Source organism: Ictidomys tridecemlineatus, chromosome 4 (assembly GCF_052094955.1).
Source record: "Ictidomys tridecemlineatus isolate mIctTri1 chromosome 4, mIctTri1.hap1, whole genome shotgun sequence".
Classification (NCBI taxonomy): Eukaryota; Metazoa; Chordata; class Mammalia; order Rodentia; family Sciuridae; genus Ictidomys; species Ictidomys tridecemlineatus.
In genome coordinates this window covers 139,062,305-139,086,665 of record NC_135480.1, presented here as the reverse complement: position 1 = coordinate 139,086,665, position 24,361 = coordinate 139,062,305, and the positions used below count along the sequence as shown (strand labels likewise).

General features: G+C 35.6%; 1 protein-coding gene and 1 pseudogene across 5 annotated transcripts in view; one reads left to right on the top strand and one right to left on the bottom strand.

Moving 5' to 3' along the window:
• The window catches only part of Aldh1a1 (aldehyde dehydrogenase 1 family member A1), a 144,379-nt gene that overhangs the window by 13,749 nt on the left and 106,269 nt on the right, over positions 1-24,361 (bottom strand). For all 5 annotated transcript variants that reach the window (XM_078047491.1, XM_078047492.1, XM_040285665.2 and 2 more), the window contains 8 exons: positions 22,042-22,146; positions 11,250-11,390; positions 9,212-9,341; positions 7,430-7,491; positions 5,677-5,805; positions 4,211-4,324; positions 3,076-3,178; positions 1,309-1,493 (listed from right to left, as the gene is read on the bottom strand). In XM_078047491.1, coding sequence (XP_077903617.1) covers positions 1,309-1,493; positions 3,076-3,178; positions 4,211-4,324; positions 5,677-5,805; positions 7,430-7,491; positions 9,212-9,341; positions 11,250-11,390; positions 22,042-22,146 — 969 coding nt within the window. The remainder of the gene's footprint in view (positions 1-1,308; positions 1,494-3,075; positions 3,179-4,210; positions 4,325-5,676; positions 5,806-7,429; positions 7,492-9,211; positions 9,342-11,249; positions 11,391-22,041; positions 22,147-24,361) is intronic.
• Positions 12,426-14,192, top strand: LOC120889963 (protein BEX4-like; annotated as a pseudogene).

Genomic DNA, 24,361 nt, shown 5'->3' with positions numbered 1-24,361 from the left:
AAAAACAAATTACTACTTTATTTGCCAGTTATTTTAAGGCTTTTAGATTTCAGTATTTGGCATTGCTGAAGTCCTAGGATTTTCCTACCTAAATACTTGGAATGAAAATCTAAGACAGTCTTCTAAATTACCCAGTTTATAAACTCCACAAGGTCAGGGAGCATGCTGTTCTTGTTCCTCCTGGCATTGCCAGATGACAAACTCAGGGTTTTACTGATAGCAGTGTTCACTAAATTTTGGTTAATTGAATTTATATTTGGCTTAGTGAGCAAGTCAAGAATAGAATTTGGTTTCAGATCTACAGGATGAAACAGCATATAATGCTTAGTGTGGGCAATAAGGCCTGCAAGCTTAAGGTCTAGTCTCTAGAGCATAATCTCTTAGCACTGGCCCTGTGGACATTTTGGGCTAGCTGATTTCTGTTGTGGGACTGTCTTGCACATCAAAAGGTGTTTAGCAGCCTGCCTTGTCTGTACTCATTCGATGCAAGTAGAACTACATCCTTCCATCAAGTTGTGACAATTTACAATGTCACCATACATGGGCAACTATCCCCTGGGGGAGGGAAGCAAAGTTCCCCCTAGTTGAGAATGATTCCTCTACACCAGGTCCCCAAGGGATGGGGAAAAAAAACCAAAACTGAAGGTCCAGGAGTCTGAATAACAAACTATGACAAAGAACTGTGCAAGGAAGAGGGAAAGGTGACCTCTAATGAAAGACAGAAGCACTCTTATTGATAATGATTAGGAGTAAATGAAAAACACTGGGAGCCTGGGGGATTGTTTGGGCTTTAACAACTGAGTTGAAAAATTTGTTAGAAACCAGCAGTCTAGGACCTTTGAGGATGTGTGAACAATCTTTAGAGAACGCACATCAGGTCAGAGTAACTGAGGACTTTGCAGAGGATTTAGGGGTGTGCTAGATGTCTGAATCTGTGGAATGGCAGCTGTGATGAAGGATTGTGTTTGAGAGAGAAAAATGTATATGAACTTCCAAATGGACAAAGGACTGTAAAAGGAATCAAAAGATGTGCAGGTTGAGGAAAGCAAGAAATTGATAGTGTTTGTTAATTTTCCTTTCATCTTTAGTTCCCAGGATGCCTCCTAAAGTGTTTTCAGGTATGAAAAATCAGCAACACAAAGAATAATTTCTGAACCTTTGAGAATTAGATTTTTTTGAAACCACAGGACTGGTACAGTCTTATTACCTAAGATGATGCACAAATGAGAAGTAATTATTCAAAATTGGGTCAAGAAGGACACTTTATTCTTGTCCCTTAAAATTCTATTCTTTATATTTTATGCTCACCTGAGGGCCTTGATTTACTCCTGGGGTCAGAGGATTTCCAAGTACATATTTCTTAGCCCGCTCAACACTTCTTTTAACAAACTCATCATAAATTGATTCTTCCACAAAAAGCCGGGATGCAGCTACACAGCACTGGCCCTGATGGTAGAATAAGCCTTGATGTGCAAATTCAACAGCACTGGCCACTGCAAAGAGAGCATTCACGTTAAAGAAGAAATATTTTCTAAAGATTACATATATTTATGCAGATTTTTCTGTTTATGTACATTTATGTATCTCAGTGTGGTGATACAGAAAAAATTATAAGTTGTATGGTCAGGCATGGGTTCAAGATATTTCACCTCTTAAAAGCTAGGTGAAAATTAATTTTTGTGATTCTTTATTTACTATGAAAACAATAGAAAAAATTAGTAGCACCAAAAAAAAAATGATTGTTATTAAGACAACTTTCATATGGACATTACCAAGAGTGTGAATTTGATTGCAAGGTCAAATATCATTATACTGAGATAATTGTGAAGTTTTTTTAGGAATCAGGTTTTAACTAAATAACAAAGAAAATATGAAATGCCAATTACCTTAAATAACTTCAAAACAATCTTATACACTGTGATTAGTAGAACGAATAATTTTTTCTGCAAAAACAACTATAACTATAACCAAAGCAACCAAAAAACAGTAACAAAACCCACTAATATTTATAATTATTCACCTCATGGTATTATTTCTAAGAAAGACATTTTCAAAATCTGTCTAAAATATATCATTCATATATGTCTGAAAATATATATTTTGTTTAGATGGTAGAATATGCTTAGGTTCCTTCATTTGTAGATCCTAAATCACAAGAATAAATTCTTCTTTTCATTTTATTTTTCTAAAGGCCAAAGATTCAATTCAACATTAAAGCAATTAGGTATGAATTTGTGAGCTAATCATACCTGCTTAAGTTGTAGTGAAAATAGCTTGCAGTCTTGGCAAATTAGTAATCATGTCATGGTTGTAGAATGTTTAATAAGGCAGTGTGTTCTAAAAAACTTTGATTAAGATCACAAGAGTAACAAAGGCCAATTCCATGAACCATTAGTTTTTACAGCCTCATAACAATAATGCAACTGTTTAAGAAAGAGTTGAAGGAATGTTTGACCATCTCTTTCTGCTAATTACCACCTATTTAGAAAGTAATTTTGGGGATTCTATATGGTAATGTAATCAGAATGAACCTAGAATATTATATAGAGGGGTCATATAATAATTGTAGACTTGATACACATATAAAACTATCCTTGATAATCTGGAAAAAAAGAGAGAGCTATTTAAATTGGTTTAATTTTCTTCTTGCCATCTCATTTCATGATTATATGACCCAGAGTGAAGGGAGATGGTGAACTGTAATTGCTGTCTCCCCAGCTTCTCTTAAGTCCAAATAGCTGAGGAATTTCATTTTGCCGAAAACAGTAATTAAAGATACGGAATTATTAAAAAGAATACATCATGGCCTCTAAATGAAAAACATTTATGTTATCTAGGGTTCAGCTGAGGAACTAGCAATTTATTTCAGACCAGGAAGAAACTGTGTCTTTGTTTAACTTATCTATGTGTTCTAACTTCAGGACAATTTACAAGATTTTCAAGAGTAATTCTGGACTCTCATTAATTCCTTACACTTTGAAGCAAACCCAACTGTGAGATTCAAGTACACTGTACGGTGTTATCAGACACCAGAAAGGAGGAGAGTGAAGAGTGAACAATGAGCCTCCTACTCACAGTCGGCGTCGGCAAACACAATGCAAGGGCTCTTTCCCCCCAGCTCCAGGGTGACCCTCTTCAGATTGCTTTTCCCTGCAGCTTCTTTGATCATCTTGCCAACCTGAAATGGAGTGTTGCAAAGAGGAGGCTTAGTTTGCTCTCACAAAGATGGGAATATGTAATATTTAAAATTTGTATGATGTTTGAGCGATTGTTAAGTTTCATTAGGAAGAAACATCAAGTGGCATTTTTCAAGATTTGGCACCTTCAGATATAAAAGGCTTTCCCATCCAAACATACAGACATGAGATAAATCAGAAAAATGTTCATGGGTGAGAGAGCAAATATACAGAACATGAAGGCTGGATCTTGATGTGCATGACTAGTTAGTAGGTTATTTTTCCTCTATATCAGAGCATGTATTGATCACACATATCATGATCCAACTTAGCTAATGGACCTTTTATCCATCTACTGACAGTCACAGGAATCTGCAGACAAACTGTCATACTCTCTGTATTTTTTATCAAAAACTTCATGTTTACAAGGAGGCTGGCACAATAAATAAGTCCATGGATAAGAATCACCACAAACTTTTAATCTGTCTTTTCTCTCAATCAAGAATAATCTTTAATTCAGAAAGTGTAATGTTCATTGGCTCGAGACAATATGTTTTCCCTGTAAGAACTATAAATATCACTTTAATCTGGATAATTATATATACATTTTTGTACCTCTAAGGATATACCAAAATAATAAAACTAATTAAAATATGTGAATAACTAATAAAACTTTTATTTGTCACAAAATAAATTTAATAATAGTAGATTTTGTAATAAATATTTTTTATCATAAATTTAACTAATCATACAATACTGTCTCAGGGGCTATATTTCTCATAATAGGAGGTAATGAACACACTAAAAACAGTTTCTTCTACCTTCTGAATTTGTAATCGGTATTTCATTTCATCCAAACTGTATCTACTTATGTTGTATAAATACATTTGAAGGCCAGAATAAGGAACAAATCATTAAAAAATACTTTTTGTTTTAAGGAAGTGTCAGCTTAAAATAGTTACAATAAAACATGATTCCAATAGGTAGAGAGAGATGCCAGTCTCTTCACTGCAGGCCTGGGTAAATGGTATTACCTCTGTGGATCCTGTGAAGGCCACTTTGTCAATATCCATGTGAGAAGAGATGGCTGCCCCTGCTGTAGGCCCATAGCCAGGGACAATATTCACTACTCCAGGAGGAAACCCTGCCTGAAAGGCAAAAAGCAAAACAGTTAAAACACAACTCAGAATTTAATTCAAAAGAGAGGTGAGTACGGGATTGAGGCTGCTTCATTATGGTAATGTTCATCTTATGATTGCTCTCCCAAGAAAAATTCACCTAAGTGCCTTCATTCTTTATTCCTTATTATTATTATTATTTCATTTCTTAGCCCACATGAAAATAATCAGATGGGCTGCATTATCGAAAAATTCCTGGGATGAGCCCAGAGTTTATGGATCACTGCTCTCATGATGGCTCTCTCAAATTTCATAATAATAACTCAAAAAAGTAGTGTATAGAAGAGTGTTTGGTGAATTACTTACCAGGAAGGAAAGCAACATATTTTATAAACTCCATCAGTAAAAATAAGAAGCTAAAGAGATCTCATATTTCTAGTTTGTAGCTGTTGATTGCTCAGGGCATACCATCTGAGTTGCAAATCCCCACTGACATGATTTAGTAATATATTAAGAAAGCTAATCAGATCGCTTAGAATGGAACTTTACAGACCCATATCAATCCCAGCTGAAGAATTCAAGGAAGAAGAAGCAATGTGACCACTGAGTTGGGCACATTAAAATTTCATGTTATTTGTATCAAATTGCCTCATTTTAACATCTCTTTTGCTTATTATAAATTTTAAATAAAAAATATTTTAAAGATATTAATTTGGATTTTCTGAAATTTAAGTTTCTGGTAACTAACAGTTGTATAAGTTTGGGTAAGATAGGAAGGTCAAAGTGCAATGACTTGTTCTCAAGAAAAAAATATATTCATGCAATTCACATAGTTGATGAAAATAAGTTTGGTGTGTGCTTTGCCATTTCTGAAGAAGAAAGAAAATGTATAGGAAACTATAAAAGAAAAGTGAATATAAACATGGACATGTGTTTGAAAATAATGTGGCCCAATAACATAAACAATCATATTGGCACAGTGGCCTGCAACCACCATATAGATGAAAACTAAAAACTTGTTTAAGTTTAAATAAATTTGCAAGACTCATCAGGACATCAGTAGAAGTTGCAAACTAGTTTAATATTTCAACATGTGAAAGAATGCTCTATTAATTGTAACATGTATTTATGTCCGTTGATTTGGACAAAAGAAAGAAAAAAATCTGGTCATAAGATGACTGACTCCAAGACCTTGAGTCTGGCTTTCTGTCCGTGTTTGGGTTGACTCCAGGAATCTCAGCCAGCAGTCCTGCTAGATGTGCCCCAACCACTGACGAGAACCATTTGTAAGTCAGGCAGCTTATAGTAGCACCAAATGGGACCTTCTTGTTATAAATTAGGATGGCTGAATTCTTGTGCATGTTTTGATTTAGGAAACTTACCTCTTTTATCAAAGATGCCACATGAAGAGCAGTAAGGGGAGTTTGTTCTGCTGGTTTGACAATCACCGTGTTTCCACAGCTAAGGGCAGGCCCTATCTTCCAAATGAGCATGACCAATGGGAAATTCCACTAGAAAGCAATATTTAACAATAGAGTCTTTGTATTGCTCAAAGGCACATTTGCTAGTGTAACTTCTACATGATAAACTCCCATTCCCCACAGATGTTAACTAATAACTGTAGTAGTCTTATGTAATCATAGTGGATTCTATTGATATGAACAGCAACTAGTAAATAATAAAAAGCTCTAAATAAACCAGATAGGAGAAGGGACCAGGAGAGAGCCCCAAAATTTAATTGGGTGCTGTTATTTCAAATAGCAGGAACAAAGAAAAAAAAACCTCATCACATGGTTTTGCATATAATTAAGCATATTGTGAGTTACTTTTGCTCAAAAAGTATGGTTATTCTCCTCTTTCCATAGGTCATTTGTTATATTCACTGAAAATTATTTGGTAGCATTTATTTCCAAGAGAAATAATTCTCTCTCTCTCTCTCTCTCTCTCTCTCTCTCTCTCTCTCTCTCTCTCTGTGTGTGTGTGTGTGTGTGTATGTGTGTGTGTGTGTGCATGTGCACCCAATTGTGTATTGCCAGGGATCTAACCCAGGGCCTGCTCTACCACTGAACTATACCCTCAGCCCAGAACAAATAATCTTTTTAAAAATGAAGATGTGTAAGGTCCAGAGGACAAATGACTGTGTTTAGATCACAGTAAAATCAGTGACCAGCCATGTGAACTCAGACAAGTTACTTGTTTTCTGTTTATGATAGCATCATTTGCAAAATTGTCCTTAGGATTAATCAAGAAAGTAGGCCAAATCCTTAAACACATTAGTTACTATTAGTATTTAGAATTATGAGTTTTTTACAGATTTTATTGGAATTTTGAACTAATGAGAAATTTCATTAAAAATGTTGATATGATTATACTTCAACCTCAATGGGGCAAAAGATTAGTAATTGACACTTCCTCAACTAAGAACTTCAGGACAATTTGCCATCTTTTCATTCGGCCTTTTCAAGTATATCAGCCCTGTTTAGAGAGTCTCCTATTCATTGGGCTTAAAAGGAAATACTCAGGATTAAATTTAAAAATTGCTATTTTCTTTCAGAGGAATTTGGAGCATCAGATTCTTTTAGCTAAGGATACCATATATTTCCTACAGTGCTCCAAACATCTCTGATATCATTTCTTTCATTTTAATTGAAAAGCATATTTCACCATTTGAGCTCTCTTTGCTACTTTTGTCCATGATTAGGAGTCTAAACAGGAGACCTAGAGTGTTGGAGTGTAGATGGTCACACTACATTGCTCTGAAGTGGTGTCTCACAGCAGACACACCCACAGGGAGTACTTTGTCATTCACTTGTAAATCACCGCCATTGGGAAGAAAGTGTAATATAGCTTTCTGAAAACAACCCATAGAGGAACAGGCTTTATTTATTAATGTGGTAAAAATACTAAAACACCCTCAGGAGACATGCCAGGATATGGATAGGCTTCTGAATTACCCAGTTCATATTTTGTCACAGAAAAGGCCTGGCTCAACAAGTCCTATTTGAAATTTACATCACATCTAACACACAAGCATCCAATTATGTTGGAGAAAGTTTCATCACTACACTGAACAGAGTTAGAGCCCCTTCCCCACCCCCCAACCTTCATTGGAAATCCTATACGGAAACAACTTACAGGAATGATTTGGCCACATACACCAATAGGTTCATGTCTTGTATAAGTGAAAAAGTCTCCATCTGAAAAACAAAGCACACACCCAATCCTAAGAAGACAAATGTGTTCACCATTCATAGAGTAGTAGTTTGAAGGTAGTGTGAGAGAAAGAAGTAAACAGTAGCATAGAAATAGTAATTCATGCCTGTAATCCTAGCTACTTAGGAGGCTGAGGCAGGGGGATTATAAATTTGAGACCAGATGGGGCAACTTAATGAGACCCTTTCTCTAGATTCAAGCCCCAGCACTAGAAAAACAACAACAACAAAGCCTTTTATCCAACAATTTACTAAATAAAAAAATCAAGTCTTTGGAATGATACAAACCATACAATTAAGTTAGTTCAAAGCAAAGACGCAAAATTGGAAAAGATCCGAATCATAATTAATTCTTTATCTCATCATCTAAGAAGGCTGTTTTCTATATTATTTTCATTCTCCAATTTTTATAGAAGAAATGAAAGGAGGTCAGATCATCTTTAGCTAAAAGAAAAACTGTGCTCAAATGTGTTTTTAGCAGCTTAAAATTCGACCTGTAATATAATCTGTTTTTAAAAGGTGATGTGATTTTAAAAAATAGTAAAATTAAAAAATATATCTCCCTGTTAGTAATAAGCCTTTCTACTGACTCATTCTAACATGTTGTTTTGCCTACCAAACACAAAAGTAAATTCTCTTAATCCATGAAGAAAATGCCCATAGTAAAAGACATTTCTTTTCCACATATATTTGACTAATTCACATGCCTCAGAGTTTGACATGGTCACCCTGTGAGTTTCATGGTTCTCTGGGTTCTGTGCTGGTCTGGTTCCTGCAGGAGCCTCCTGAATATTAAGAAGAACTCTCCTTAAGATGTACATGCACTTTAAGTGGCTTTTCCATTTTTCCTGAGGATGAAGTATAATAGTTTTCAGACCTAGCCCATTTCTTGTTAGTACTTTGGTCTCATTCTCCTGTTTTAACTTCCTGGTTGTCACTTCTAACCTACTGGATGCTCCAATTAGATTGAAAATGCACATCAGGGCCAATTCTGGAGGCATTCTGAATTTCTAATGTCAATGTTTGTATAAGTTAAATTTCTATCTTTAATGTTTTTCAAAATCATGCTTTTTTCCAATAAAATTTTTTTTTCATATTTCTATTCTGCTATGTGTATACCCCACTAAAATAATATATACATACACATAAATGTGTAATACACAAATTCTTAACTCAGGCTATAAACATAGTCTCATCTTAATTTGAAGGTATTTGAAACAAATCAATAAATTAGTTTGTTTAATTAACCTGGTCTAACTGTACTGAGTTTGAACAGGCACAGATAACCGTCCTTAATTCATACATGCAAAGAGACTTAAATAATTACATTACAGAAAGGGTATAAAGGTTACTATGGGAATGAAACCCAAATAAATCATTTGAGGTCAGCTTTGAAAAGTTTGGGCCCTTAAAGGCAGATATGTCTCAAATCAGTAATTGGGGCCATAAGAATATTCTTACTTAATATTTTCTAAAATATCCACAGTGTTATCTTCTGTGTGATTGTGCTGAAGCAACTTTAAAAGTGGTTTGTTGAATCTTCACAGAATTTCTAAGTTCAGAATTGTGTTGGCTCAAAGTCAAGGGGAAAATAATTTTGCCTTATTTGGTTGACATCTTTAAAAGTGAGAGTTTGAAATTACTCAGCTCTATAGTAATCACTTCCTGCCTATGCCCACCCCTGGTGGTCTCCCAAGTTACTTACCAATCGGTATGGTACGGCCCTGGACCTTGTCAGCCCAGCCTGCACAGTAGCGTAATGTTTTTATGCAGCCTCCTAGATCCATCAGATACGCATTAGAAAACAGTTTTCCAGCATTCATTGACTCCATTGTCTGAAAAACAAATCAGTCTCCAAATATAAAATTCCACAAAACTTTTTAATTAATAATAAATGACCAATATTTTGAATAGTCATGTGTTAGAGAATTTTGGAAATAGAAGATATTTTAACTCAACTACTCTTACCTTCTATTTTTAAATACAGACTTAAAAAAGTTAAAATAATCTGTTTACGTTCATATGGAAAGATCTGTGTAGAATGAATAGTGAGATTCTGGTTGTTAAATCCTAGCGCTCTTTCATATTCTGGGTGTCTTCCAGCTAACCAAGATTTCAAGAGTTGATCACAATTTGATATGTACCCAGCTGTTAAAATGGTACAATATTTCATTTATGATCCAACTATAGTGACAATTTAGTGTTAGGAATATAATAACCAACAACCATTAAAAAGCCAGAGTTTTATAGAGAGTTTAATAACCAATAACCATTTTAATTTTTGTGTTCCACCTGGATATAACTGATTTATTCACATAAACTTAACATCTGGATCTTTCATTCATGAATTTTCTTCAGCAGAATTTTCTATTACAAAACTCCTAGTTTAGGTACTCTCACCATAACTATCATTTGAATGGTCTAGCAACATACCTATTATACATACCTAGCAACAAACCTATTGTGACTTGTCTCTTCCTTCACTATTAGGCAGAACTTTCAAGTGCTCTTTGGGTTCTAGTGTTCTGCTGGGATGGTTCTCTGACAGGAATGTACAGATGCCTAACTTCTAAAGCTGTTCTGCCTCTGTACTGTTCTGTCCTACCATCCCAAATTTAAGCAAATACAACTTTTTCACATCTGTTCTTTTTCCCCCATCAGCTCTCATGGTGATAGAGATAGTCAGCACTCTCAACCCAAAAAGCACACAGATGAGAAGAGCCAAGTTTTAGCAAATGCTGCTTTCTTTCTTTTATAGGACAAGTGGTTAATACAGTTTTATTTCATATGGCTTCTGGTTCTATACTTTCGCATGTTTTGAATTATAAGGACCATAACAAATTGTCCTTTGATTAACTCTAATTGACATTGATTATTTTTAAATAAAATGTAGGGCTCTTTGTTATTATCACTTTAAGACTCAAAAGGTAATAAAATTGATTCTAAAACCTCATCTGGGTATGAGTTTATATGAAATTGTCTTTACTATAATTATTTTATATGAAATTGTCTTTACCTGGCCAAGAAGACAAAAAAATGCCCTCCCCTACATATTATGTGCTGACTCATCTACAAGCTAAAATTTAAGAAAACAAATCTGGCACACACACACAAAAACGCAACTTTTAAGAACATATTAAAAATAGATTTTCTTTATTCTTTGCCTATTTCATCTGTGAAAAATCACATTATTTAATTCTGCAACACATCATTTAATTATGAGCATGTTAACAGACACATTTCAGGAAGGTAAAATGTGGCTGTGTAGTAAATATTTTGGTGGGCTAGACTAACAGGAAATAAGCTTTTTTTTTTTTTTCAGGGAAATAATTTGAGCACTTTCAACAAAGTCAGTGAGATTTTCCACTGTAAGAGTTCAGTGGTCAACCAAGTTTAAGAATCCAAGTGTATCATTCCAGGAGATTCTTACTGCATGTGATTTTGTTAGGGGAGCTGAGAAGGTCTGGAGTAAAGGAAAGAAATTTGTTTAATTTGGTTTAACTCAGTGGTTGCCAAAGTTTAGACTGTAGAATCTGTTCTGGGAGCACATGTCATCATCTGGAACTGGCATTCAGATTACTACTTGAGATAATCTCAAATCCTACCCCAGATCTGGAGATGAGGTCTTTTCATTTTAATTTTAGATTTCATATAGTGCTCACTAGATCCAAATTAGCTTGCCAATTCATACAGTGAATGCTTTTTAGAGCTCTCACTGGGCATCTGGTTTGGTTAATACTCACGGCCAGCAGCAGACGATCTCTTTCAATTAAGTCGGCCAACTTGTATAGTAGGCGTCCCCTCTCTGAAGCATCCATAGTGCGCCATGGAGAGCCAATCTGAAAAGCCTGTCTTGCAGCCTTCACAGCTTTGTCAACGTCTGCCTGTTAGTCACAGAGAATTCAGTGCAGTAGACTCAACACATTGGACAAGCAAACCTAATGGCAATAACCCTATAAAATAGACTGTAGCTCCTTATGAACAGATGCCATGTCTCCATTGGACCAATGTCTAGCACATTCTATGCACTCAACGACAAGGTGATGTAATGACACCTGCAGGATAATCTTGGGAATGATAAATTTCGTATACCCCGCACATGTTCGATTTCTTGGAATACAAATGTTATAATATTCTAATAGTTGCCCTCATTTGAGTATTGCCCATATTTCAAGTAATGTTCCAGTAACTATATTCATATTAACTCATATTATTCTCAATAATCTTATAAGACAAAAATGTTTCCCTTTTTACAGATGAAGAAACTGAAGCATATCAAAAGAAAAGAGATCCAGTCTTTGCCCTCTTGCTCTTTCCAGGCGGTATCAGCGCAGGTGGCCCTTGTTGGCCAGGAGCTGCTGGAAAAGTTGGAGGCCATGGGTGGAGCAGGTCTATGGGACCAGGAGTCTTGGCTGTACACCTGGTACAATGAGAAGGTGTAGGAGATGGCATGGAGGGATCTAGGAGTAATGAAGTCCAAAGAGAAACATGCTTTAAAAAAATATCAGCTTTGGGCCTGGGGTTGTGGCTCAGTGGCAGAGCATTTGCTTAGCATGCATGAGGCACTGGGTTTGATCCTCAGTACCACATTAAAAAATGAATAAACAAAATAAAGGTACTGTGCCCATCTACAACTAAAAGAGAAATTCTTTAAAAAAAAATATCAGTGTGCCAGGCACAAAGTGGCACATGCCTGTAATCTCAGCTTCTTAGGAGGCTGAGGCAGGAGGATTGTAAGTTCACAGGTGGCCTCAGCAATTTAGTGAAGCCCTAAGCAACTTAGGGAGACCTTGTTTCAAAATAAAAAAAAAATAAGAAGGGCTGGGATATGGGTTCAATTTCCAGTTTTTTTTTTTTTAATCCTCAGAATAAAAAATTCTCAGTATTAAAAAGAAGGAGGAGAGCAGCCTCTGCACAGAATGAAGCAGAATCCTGCCATTTGGGAGGAGGAAGTCCAGATGCCTGGAGGAAATGTCAGGCAGGGGCAAGTTAGGGGGCTTGTCCTTAATTTTTGATGGGCTATTCCTAATAGGCATACTGATCACAATGAAGTAGGAAATAGGGTAGAAAGTTTTGTGGGGCAGATGAGGGAAATCAAGTGGAAGACTAGGAAGCAGCAGATGAGATGTTATATGAGCTTCCAAACCCCTGAACCTGACAACCATTATGACTTTTGCCTCATACCTCGAATCCCAAGGTTTTACAGGATGGCCACTGTACTGCAGTCTTGTATCTTTGTGATTTACCTTTTCTGTGTAACTTTTGGTATTTCCTCTTTCCAGTTTCTGACTGAATATTGTTTTGTCTGTCTAAAAGTTTCTGTCGGCAGGACAATTTTACCAGTTTTAGAAAAAAAAAACATTCCTTTTACAATATGAAGTTAATCCGCAGTTTTAAAAGCAAAGGAGAGAGAGACAGAGAGACAGAGAAAGAGACTAGCCCAAGGTCAATAACTCGAAGTGAAGTTGAAGTGGCTGAACTAAGTTTTAAAGAGAGCCTATCTGACTATAAGACCCTTTATGACACATTTTAATTCTTCAACTACAAAAGTTCCTGTCATCAGGCACTGAATAGGAACTTTCCTTTGCTAATGAAGAGTAGACATTATAAATGTGTGCTCATTTCTTTTGTGCAAAAGGGAAAAGACATAGAAGTAGTGAAACTGTTCTACAGAAGGGTCCGTCTACCTGTGATAAGCCCAGTTGGGTACAAAGAGATCCTCTAGGTAAAAGTAGTTTCTTTTTATTAATAACACACTGCTTGAAACTACATTGATTCAAGCAAAAGTTGAATAATAGATGACGTTCACACTCAGTGAGCAGGTCTGGCTTTTTATCTTCGTACATACTCTTTCTTCTTGTGTTTTTCTCTGCCACATATACTCTAGTTTCCTAACCCACCTCAGTTACAAATTTGGCCTACACACCCCTGTTCAGACCTTTTCTCATTTCCTACAGAATGTATCTATCACAAATATCACCACTTCTTTTACTACTTCATGTCAGTGTTGATCCTGTCCTGTCAGTTGCAAACACCTTAAAAGCACAGTCATGCCAACAGTTTTTTGCATGTAGGACTGACCACTGCGGGGAACTTCATAAATGATAATGACATCATAAGGCCAGTAGATTACAACATTTTGCAGAAGACATAATTCCCTTCGAGAATTAGAGCAAGAGGAAAGAAGCTACCCTTTTTTTTTTTTTTGTCATTGTTGCTCACAATCTGAATTGATATCGCCTCCTCCTTGGTGAGGCATGGATCTCATATTAATATTCCCCTCCTCAGATTATATTCAAGAAGCCCCAATCTTACAATTCTGCAAATTAAAATGCAAATAAATAAACTATTTTCACAGCACCAGATGCTCCCAGATTTATCATAGAGTTACATCCTAATGAACCTGCAGTAAGTTGAAAGTATTATGAATTGAAAATGCATTTAATGCACCTGACATATGACACATCATAGCTTAGGCTTAATGTGCTCAGAACACTTAATGCCTGTCTTATACTAAAGTGTTGATTATTTCTCATTTTATTTTTTGATTACAGTACACTGTTGCAACATGCAGTACAGTATTGGTTATTTACCCTCTTGTTGTGAGGCTGCGTGACAGCATTGCCCAGCATTGCATAGAGAATATTATACTGGATATTGCTAGCCTGGGGAAAGATCAAAACTGACAATTCATAGTACAATTTCTACAGAATGTGTATTGCTTTTGCATCTTTGTAAAGTTGAAAAATGATGTCAAAACATTGTAAATCAGGTAACATCTGTATTCATCACCAAATTAAGATGAACTGAGGCAACAGCAGTTTCTTAGAAGTATAATCTGTCCTGATTAGTAATAATATTTACTGACTACAAGCAAAGACTCTTTAATTATAATACATCACACACTGGTGTATCTCACTGTCAAACTTCTAGGAGAATAATGAGTACATATAATAAAACATATGCAATTGTTGCCTGCTTGTCTAAGAAATATATATATATATATATATATATATCGCATATTTTGGGGCATTCAGTTAATCATATCAATTGCTTATTTTGTTTCATGCCATAAATTCTGAAATTTTAAAAAAGTAAATACAGAGAGCACTGTTTGGGGTTTTTAAAAAAAAGCAAACCACAAGAATCTGAGATTGCTGGCATGATCTGTAGATCCCAAGACTTATAAAACATACACAGCCCTGTGTTTAAACATCTGTGTGACACAGCTTTCACTTGGATGTTTCTGCTCACTGTTCTGCCATTGGCCTTAGCCAAATATGGGCTATCATAGGCAGCCTGGCCTCCCAAGGGATGTGGAGACACTGGCTTCAAGACAAGTAGTTCTGCCATACAGAACCCATCCCTGGAGAATGCTGCTAAAAATAAACATGCTCTGTGGTTATGTCTTTTGCATCATGTCTGTCTCTCTCTTGTTCACATCTTATATTTAATCTTTCAGGAGTAAAAATAGAGTAATGGCAGTTTATTATTTTTGAAGAAAATAACCCAGATTTTAATTATGATTCCTCTCAAGCTGTGTAAGTTTTGAGGTGTCCAATGGTCCATCCATCCATCTAAAGACTTCCCACACACTCCACTCTGTAGCATTTCTATCATCAGTCTGATAATGACAGAATGGTAAAATAAAAAATATTTTAAAATATTCAATCAAATGAGAGGGACACAAGACCAAACAATTTATCCTACCATATTATAAACCATGAAAAGCACAGTAATCCCTCGGTATCCAAGAGAAATTAGTCCCAGGATACCCCTATAGATTACTAAAGACCACAATGCTGGGAGTTTTATACAAAGTGAAATGGTATTTGCATATAATGTATGCACATTCTCCCATCTACTTTAAATTACCTTGGATGACTTATAATGCCTGTGACAATGTACATGCTGTTTAAATAGCTGTTACACTGCATTGCCTAGGAAATGATGACAAGAGCAAGAAGCTGCTATGCATTCAACATAGACACAACCATGTTAGGCCGGACTTCCTCACAGCATAACCATGGTGGGATGAATCCACACATGTGGAATTTGTGCACTTGGAATTTGTGCACTGATGTTATATAAGGGTGTGCCTTATATAATTTACTTATATTTACAATTACATAATACTCATATTTCAATTGATCTATTATGTAAATGAAATATTGTGTCACAATTTCTTTGAGGTTCAGTTTTCTCATCTTTAAAGTCAAGGTAAGTTATTTCATAGGGTTGTGTTAAAGATCAAATAAGCTAACCCCTGATACACAGCTTCCATGTGACAGGCATTCAATGTTCACTAGATGGAAGCAATTTCTTACTATAGTCCTAGAAGTCAAAGCAGCATGAAAATGACTCTCAGCAATTTCAGTTTGTTTTAATAAATAGTTCCTTTCAGTTTTTACTTCTCTTTACCATTGTGGGTACTTATCATTTCATTGTCAACAGCTCCCCAAGTTCGTTGTCTTCCCTCCCCAGCTGTCTTGCCTATGACTACCAGAATAATCTTTCCTCATAGAGCTTTATCTTATCACTTTCCTTTTCAATGTTTGCAACGGCTACCCTTTTATCTGCAATCCCAAGGCCAAACTCCTTTGGTTGGTTTTCAAAGTCCAAACTTCTGGGGCCCTACCTCACCTGCTCAAAATTGTTGTTCATACTTTTTTTTTTATCTATCTGACTCTGCTCTTTCTCATCTTTGCTCTCATAATTTACTTTGTCAAGAATGTTCTACTAGCACATCTCTTTACTTTCAAAATCCTATACATTTTTCAGGACCCAGCTTAAATATCCCAACCTACTTCAGTCATTGGCAGTTTAATCTGGCTGAATGATAGCTACTCATTAAGAGCTCACCATGCTGTGGGTGCTAAGATAAGTACTTTGTAGGCCCCCAAGTTCCAGTGTAATCAGTATCACAGGCTTTGCCTTACAGGTGAGTAGACTTTGTGGACTGAAATCTAGCAGATAGTAGAACCAAAGTTGGATCCTATATCTGGCCTCCAAATCTAGAGTTCTGCCTGTCTATCTTAATAATGTCTCCTTAATAATGAGTATTTACAGTTATCTGTATTAGAGACATATTACTTCTTATTATTCTGGTTCTGTAATATGCATTTAATAAATATTTAATAATTTGTTTAACTACCTTATCATATTACACTGATGTTATATAAGGGTGTGCCTTATATAATTTACTTATATTTACAATTACATAATACTCATATTTCAATTGATCTATTATATAACAAATGCTTGAAATTATTCAAAACTGTTAGGAAGAAAGTAATTTTTCAAAAATATTTCAAGGCCAGATTTTTTAAAAAAATTTTAATTCCAGAACTTGTATTTCCAGAAATATAATTTTTTAATTAACCAGAAAACAATTTGGTGCATTTACTGAAATTCATAACCATCAATAGCACTGTTGCTTATGGCACTGACATATTCCCCAGGCTGAGTACAGAAAGACAATTTGAATGATGGAGAGATATTAAATGCCTCTTCAGCCTATTTAAGGAAGAGTTAAACTTTTCAGTCACTCCCAGATGGTACATTTCCATGTTAAATTCATTCAGAGATGGAGAAAATAGTTATCAGACCAGTTTTCCTTTTACACCTGCCACAAGCACTTACTTTAATGGACTTTTACTTTTATCCCCAGCAATTATTTGTTAGGTCATGCTTTAATATTAAAAGCAGATTTGAGGATTAGTCCGAACAGCCTCAAAGAGCCACTGAAGTGAAAAGAAAACAGTTCCCACCCACATGAGTGCTTTGCTTTGTAGCCTCCATTTGTTCTTGGCCCTCCTTCTTTCTTTAGGATACTATTGAAAGGCTGGATACTGCTAACTGTTGGCTTCATTCTACTCATAAATTAAATCCCTAAAGCCTTTTGGCTAATTATCTAAAGAGTCAATTCCAGAATATTAGGTTTACTGTGACCATGTAGTTGACTAGATTTGGACCTTTAAATACACAATGTTTACTATGCATATGCTTGCTGGCAAAATTGTTTGAACAATAATAACTCTTTTAGAAAGAAAAGTTTTTGAAAAATTCCCAAAAGAACACTCCTCTAGAAATGTTGAATGTTAAGCAAATAGTAGCTTATCATAAACAGTTTGTATCACCAACAGTTTAGCTGGGGTGATCAAATGTCCAGCCAATCAGCTTAGCTTTTGGACTTGAAGCTTTGCTGAATGTATAAAGTGTTTTGGGCCTATTCTGTGGGCAGGAGTAATGGTCAGTAAGCACAGAGCGGATCAGTGGCAAACATTTCTACAACTTCTGGTGTCACCATCAGCTTTCCTTTACAACATTTTAAGAAGAAGATAAATCCACAAAGAGTGCCAAGAAAAATCCTCGGACTGCCTGACAAGGTTTCATGTAGATTCTAGGCATAGAGATTTGTTTTCCTGGTGAAACTAATCTCAGTGGCAAAGGAAGATGTTCTGCTAGTAATCCAATGGCAAAGCTAAATGTTCAAGGCTCCAGGGCTAAAACATCAAGTATATTGTTTTCTTTGGTTAATTGCAAACTACAAACAGATCCTCAATCTTCCACTTGAGTGGCATTTATGCCTATGTAAAGAAGGAGGAGACAACTGTCAGGGGCTCAGGCTGTGCACACCTAGGCCTTTATTGCTTTATTTTACTTCCTCAGGCTTGTTAGAGTCACTCAAGCAACTAGAGGAACATTTGAAATAATGTGTGCATCTATAAAAGTCTCTGATAAAAGATATTTGTTTCTTTTTTTAACATGAAGAATACCACAGGCTTCTGGGCATCCTACAGCACTTTGCCAGGGTTGGTCAGTGTTTCTCTGTCCAACCTTAGAGATGTAGAGTGACTGTCATAATAGAGTTTCTAATAATCAACTTTTTTACCTATAAAAATCCATGCCCCCGTCATATCTATACCCAGGTGACTTTCAACAAAGGCATCAAGCACACATTGAAGAAGAGAGGTTTAATAAATGGAGCTGGGAAAACTGGATATCCACATGCAGAAGAATAAAACTGGACTTCTATCTCTCGATACATACAAAATAAACTCAAAATGGATCAAATACTGAAATTAAAGGCCCGAAACTGTTAGAAATCAGAAAAAACACATAGGGAAACCCCTTACAACATTAGTCTAGGCAATGCTTTTTTGGATAGGACCCCAAAAACACAAGCACCAAATGCAAAAATTGACAGAGGGTTTATATCAAACTAAAAATTTTCTGCCCAGAAAGTGAACAAACTACAAATGGGAGGGAAAGAATTGTAAGCTATTCATGTGACAGGAATTAATATCTAGAATATATAATGAATTGAAACGATACCCAAAATAAAAACCACCACAAATAATCTGATTTAAAATTGGCAAACGATCTGGACATTTCTCCAAAGAAACTGTTTGACATCACTACTGATCAGAGAAATGCAAATCAAAACTACATTTGATTGGTACCATCGTCCCCTAATCAGAACAGTTATTAATAAAACAAACAAATAAAAAATAGATGCTAGAGAGGATGTGGAGGAAAATGAACCCTCATACTCTTTTGGTTGGAATATAAATTAGGACAATCATCATGGAGAACAGAATGAAGTTTCCTCAGAATAAACTGAAAGTTGAACCGTCATTATGACCCAGATACCTCATTTCTGAGAATATATATATAAAGAAAATGAAACTAGTTTATCAAAGAGGTACCTGCACTCTCATGTTTAGTGCAGAACTATTTACATTAGACAAGATATGGATTCTACATGTCAGCAGATAAATGGATAAAGAAAATGTGGTTTATATGCACAATATAAAATGATTCAGCCATGTGAAGAACAAAATCCTGTCATGTGTGACTAAATGGATGGATCCAGAGGACATTACGTTAAGTAAATAAGCCAGGCACAGAAAGACAAATGCTGCATGAGTTTACTCATAGATGGAAACAAACAAACAAACAAACAAAAAGTTGATGACAAAGAAAAGAGCATGATAGAGATTACTAGAGACTAAGAAAAGGAGGTAGAAAAAGTAGCAGAAGGAGGTTGGATAATGGGTTCAAAATATAGTTAGGAGCTGGCGCGGTGGCACACATCTGTAATCCCAGCAGCTGGGAAGACTGAGGCCGGAGGATCAAGAGTTCAAAGCCAGCCTTAGAAACCGTGAGGTGCTAAGCAGCTCAGTGAGACCCTGACTCTAAATAAAATAGGGATGTGACTCAGTGGTTGAGTGTTCTGGAGTTAAATCCCTGGCATCCTCCATCTTCCCCACCCTCCAATATATATATTTAGCAAATTTTAGTGCTTTGCACCACAACAGGGTAACAACAGTTTATAACAATATAATATATTTTATGAGTAACTAGAAGAGAGAAGTTCATAGGTTCTAAAGATAAACAGTGTTGAATATATGAGATTGTAGAAAGGATAATTACACTGATTTGATCATTACACATTGTGTATACATATTGAGTTATTACGTTACCCCATAAATATGTGCAAATATCATGGGTCAATTAAACAAATTTATGTCCCCAATTAAATACCAATCTTGAGAAAGTTATCATTTAGGGTTTAATACTTTAATTCAGTGGTTCTCAAAATGTATTCCCCTACTTCCTTCCCAAAGAACAATATCAGCAATACCTGAGGATTTGTTAGAAATGCAAATTTGTGAGAAATGCAAATTATCAAGCTCTACTCTAGTATTATGGAAACAAATTCTAGGGAAAAGTGTGGATCTGTGTCTTAAGACTTCTTCCAGGAAGTTCTGATATATATACCAAATTTTCAGCATTACTGCCTTGGCAGTGATCATTAGCACTAGCAGAACTTCATGGAAGAGAACGTTTCTGCATTCACCTGTTCAATTGCATTAAAGTATTGCCAGAAACCGAGACGCAGTGTTGATCTCCACAAGAGTACATTGTCTCAGACTAAGTAATCCATACCTATATAACACCAGGGTTACCAGCAAATACAATGCTTTATGATGACACAGAAGAGAGAAATTCTACCTGGGAAGGTTCAAGACGGCTTGAAAGAAATAAAAAAAAAAAAACACTGTAATGACGGAGGTTTTATGTGCCTGGAACTTTTGAAAATCTTTGTATGTATCATTTATCCCTCCATGTATTTACTATTTATTTATTTTAAACAAAAGGACCAGGAGCTCAAAAAGGGTAAGTACAAACATGGAACCTCTGTACTGTTATTATAGATGGTGATTTGAACTATTCTTGAGGCCTGAGCTCTGGACATCCACATAAGCTGTGATCAGCAAACAGTGTTTGGGGAGTGACATTGGGCATGGTGAAGTTGGAACTTGTAGCTCAAAGTGGTGGCCTGGGACAGAAGCCATAGAAAAGTGTTGAGTAATACTATAAAGGACCTTTGTGTGTGTGGATACCTCCCTTAAGGCAACAAGAAGCCAAGTAAAGAATTTATGCATGGTTGACTCATTAGGATGTAAAGAAAGTGAAATCTGAAAGCAAGAGACACATGTTCATTCTATTCTGTTTCTACTACTTAAATTGTTGACTCCTTTGCCAAAGCACCCTGGTTCCTGCTCTTTGGTCTCACTTTGATCTGAGAGTATTTCAGTCTGAATCCAAAGTCTCTTGAAAAATCCAAACAGGCCCTCAGCTTTCTCGCTATGTTGGAATAGGCCAGTGTGACTCAGTCAGTACTTTGAGATTTGTGATCTCATGGATTGAGGCTAAGGGAATGAAAAGTGGAAACTGGACAGGAACATGTGATTGTTACAGTGAACGCTATGATCTAATCTTTATAATAATTTCAAGGTAAAGCAGTAACCATGCTACTCACAGGTTCTGGGGGCAGGACAGCACCAGAAAGCTGGTTTCACTGCTTGTTAGCAGTATCACCTGGAGTAAATCACTCACCCCTTCTATTCTGCCATTTAGCATCATTTGGAAAACAAACTAAAAGTGCACGTTCTTCATAAAGCTGCTCTAATTAACTTAAAACAGTATTTAGAATTTAAAAAATTGTCACTCAACAAGTTTGATTTTTTTTTTGTTTTTGTTATTAAAATAAAACAGTTACTCAATTTGAGTCATTTAAAAATTCAATTTAAAATGTTTTTATTAATATCAATTAGATGATTCTTGATGAAATAACTTGGAAATATATTAACCTTTGTTTTAGTTTCATCTAGCAACTTAATGATTTTATATGATTAAGGATTTCTCTCTTTATTAGACCTATGACCAATCCTTCCTTATTCAGTCTGAAGTGTATAATAAAGCTAGACATTATTCCAGTTAAAAATAATCAAGGAAAAGTAATATGCAAAAAATCATTATAACACCTGGAGCATAGGCTCATTATCATTACAGGACCATCAAGTACTCTTCATGAACCAAGGGCAACCTGGAAAATTTCCCAAACTGCCCTAGGAGTCACATTTTGATGACATATTTTAAGCTTGCAGTGGGGTTCAGAGCTCAGAATGGTGAGAAACAAAGAAACATCTCTGCATAAAATGGAACTAGTGTTTTGAAACTCACCTTATCTCCTTCTTCTATCTCACAGATTTTCTCCTCAGTCGCAGGATTTAAGACAGGAAATTTCTTGCCACTCACTGAATCATGCCATTCATTGTTTATGAAGATCTGCAAGGATTCAGAGAAAGTAGATTAATTTTTTTTAAATATGCAACAAATTTGGAGTATTTTTATATAAATTAAGTGGAAGCATGACATGATACCTAAATTTTGTTTATTCTTGTTTCCCTTGAAACATTTTTGGTTGTTTCTGATGTTTTATATATAAACACACATACATACACACAACTATATGTACACAATAAAATACAGCAATATTTTTAAGTTTCATAAAGGTATGTAATCTTTTCAATGCCAGAAAATATAGATTGAAGAAAACAATTTAGAAAATGATGCTTTTTACCTGAAATTGCTGTGAATTTGAGACAAGAGCAGAAGTTTTGGTGGGCTTAATCTTTGTCAGTCATTGTTCCTGTTTTTCACTTCAGATTCTGAACATGCTCATTTGGGGTTACTGGTGATTTGATATCAAAAATGAAAATTTTGTGATGCTTCTTTTTACTGTTGTAAAGCTAGTTTTGGGTTGGGGTTTAAAAAAGAAGTTTGCTTAGGAAAACTTGGCTAGTGGTGTGTTTTCCGGTGACTTTTTAAAGGCATAGGAATTTTGTTCTTTTAGAAAGAGTATCTTATAATTTATTTGTCATCAGCTGAGATCAGGTGCTAGATTTTTAATGATATATATGAGAAAGAGACATGCATCTAAAGAAACAGTGGTCCGGAAAATTTGGAATTTTATTCTACATGCACTATAAGGGAACAGAAATATTAAAGTACCAGAAAGCATAGAGTATAAAAATTCTTGAGTTTGAACTTTTGCAGCCTTGAATTTGTACTTTCTTTAAAAACAGCTTTAATATTCATTTACTTTTACTGAAAAAAAATTTGATAATGCCAAATTAAGGAATGACCCCTTTGTGACAACTAAAGTGAAGCTCTATTTCTGACATATGCTAGAGAAATCTTTTATCATTAGTTTGTTTCTCATTTATTCTCCTTTTTTTCCTTATTACTGAAATATGAGAACAATCATAATAAATATTGGATGTCACATATTACAACTTTTTGTGAAGCCATGACAACATGAGCTAGTTTATTTAATTTTGATTCATAGAAAGTTGATGCATATAGCCTTATAAGAGAGATGTCTTATGCACTGGTTTGTAACATACATCTTAATTGAGACATTTCTCCTTACCTGATAGCTACAAAAGAAAAGTATATAGTTCAATCCAGAATGTATTAAAAAACCACTACCCAAGGTTTAAATCAGTTGCTATGCTAAATGCAAATCACTTAGCTATTAAACATTTCCCAACAATGGCTGTCAAGATTGTACATTCTGCACATGAGAACACTATGCTATTTGCTGTCAAAAGGGGGAAGGACAAGCCTCCTTGTTTGCCTGTCTGCACCAATACAATCGTACATAGAACAAAACAGCATTATCCTATATACTGAAGAGTTCAAAAGAATTTCAGTGATAGCTAAAATCAAAAGGAAAAAAGATGCCAGCATGAATAAATAAAGGACCATGGGGCTCAAAGTAGCTCAAATGCAGAGACTAGATGTGGAAAGATAGATATATGAAGAGGATCAAGTACCAAGAAAATCCTTGCTACTCTGGTAGGGTAATCAAATACAGAGGGAGACCATAAAATTCATCAAACTATACCCAAAGAAGAAAAAAAAATAGCAGCTTAGTTCAATTCAGTGAAAAATAAATTCAGATTAAAGTGCTGAGTTGCCCAACGTCTCTTAAAAGTGACTCAGCACATTAGCTACCAGGAACACACTTTACAGAAACCCATAATTACTCTTAGTATTTTCTTTTATGCATCACAGGCCTTTACTGTTTAGTATTTTTCTTCCCAAAGGAAGGCGGGGAAACACTTTAATCAGCCTCTCTTCGCTCATGCTCTCTTTCTCTCTCTCACATACACACTCTCACACACATACATGTAACACACACATACACACACATAACCCTCTTCATTTAATGATACATATAATCCCTAGTCACTTCTTCACATCTCTTTGTTCCTTCTTACTATTCAACTCTCTCCCTGTCCGCCCTGGCCCCCATCTCTGCCTAATTAAAATTCAGTTTTAATCTTCCTTAACCAACCAAATTCTCCTCAGAATACTTTAGTGGCTTCCCTTGTCAAGCTTCTTAGAATGGAAGCAGTTTGTGATCTGGCCCTCGGGTGCTTTTCCAGCCTCTGCCCCTCAGGCACCCATGTCTGGGCCTCACTCTTCTGCCTCC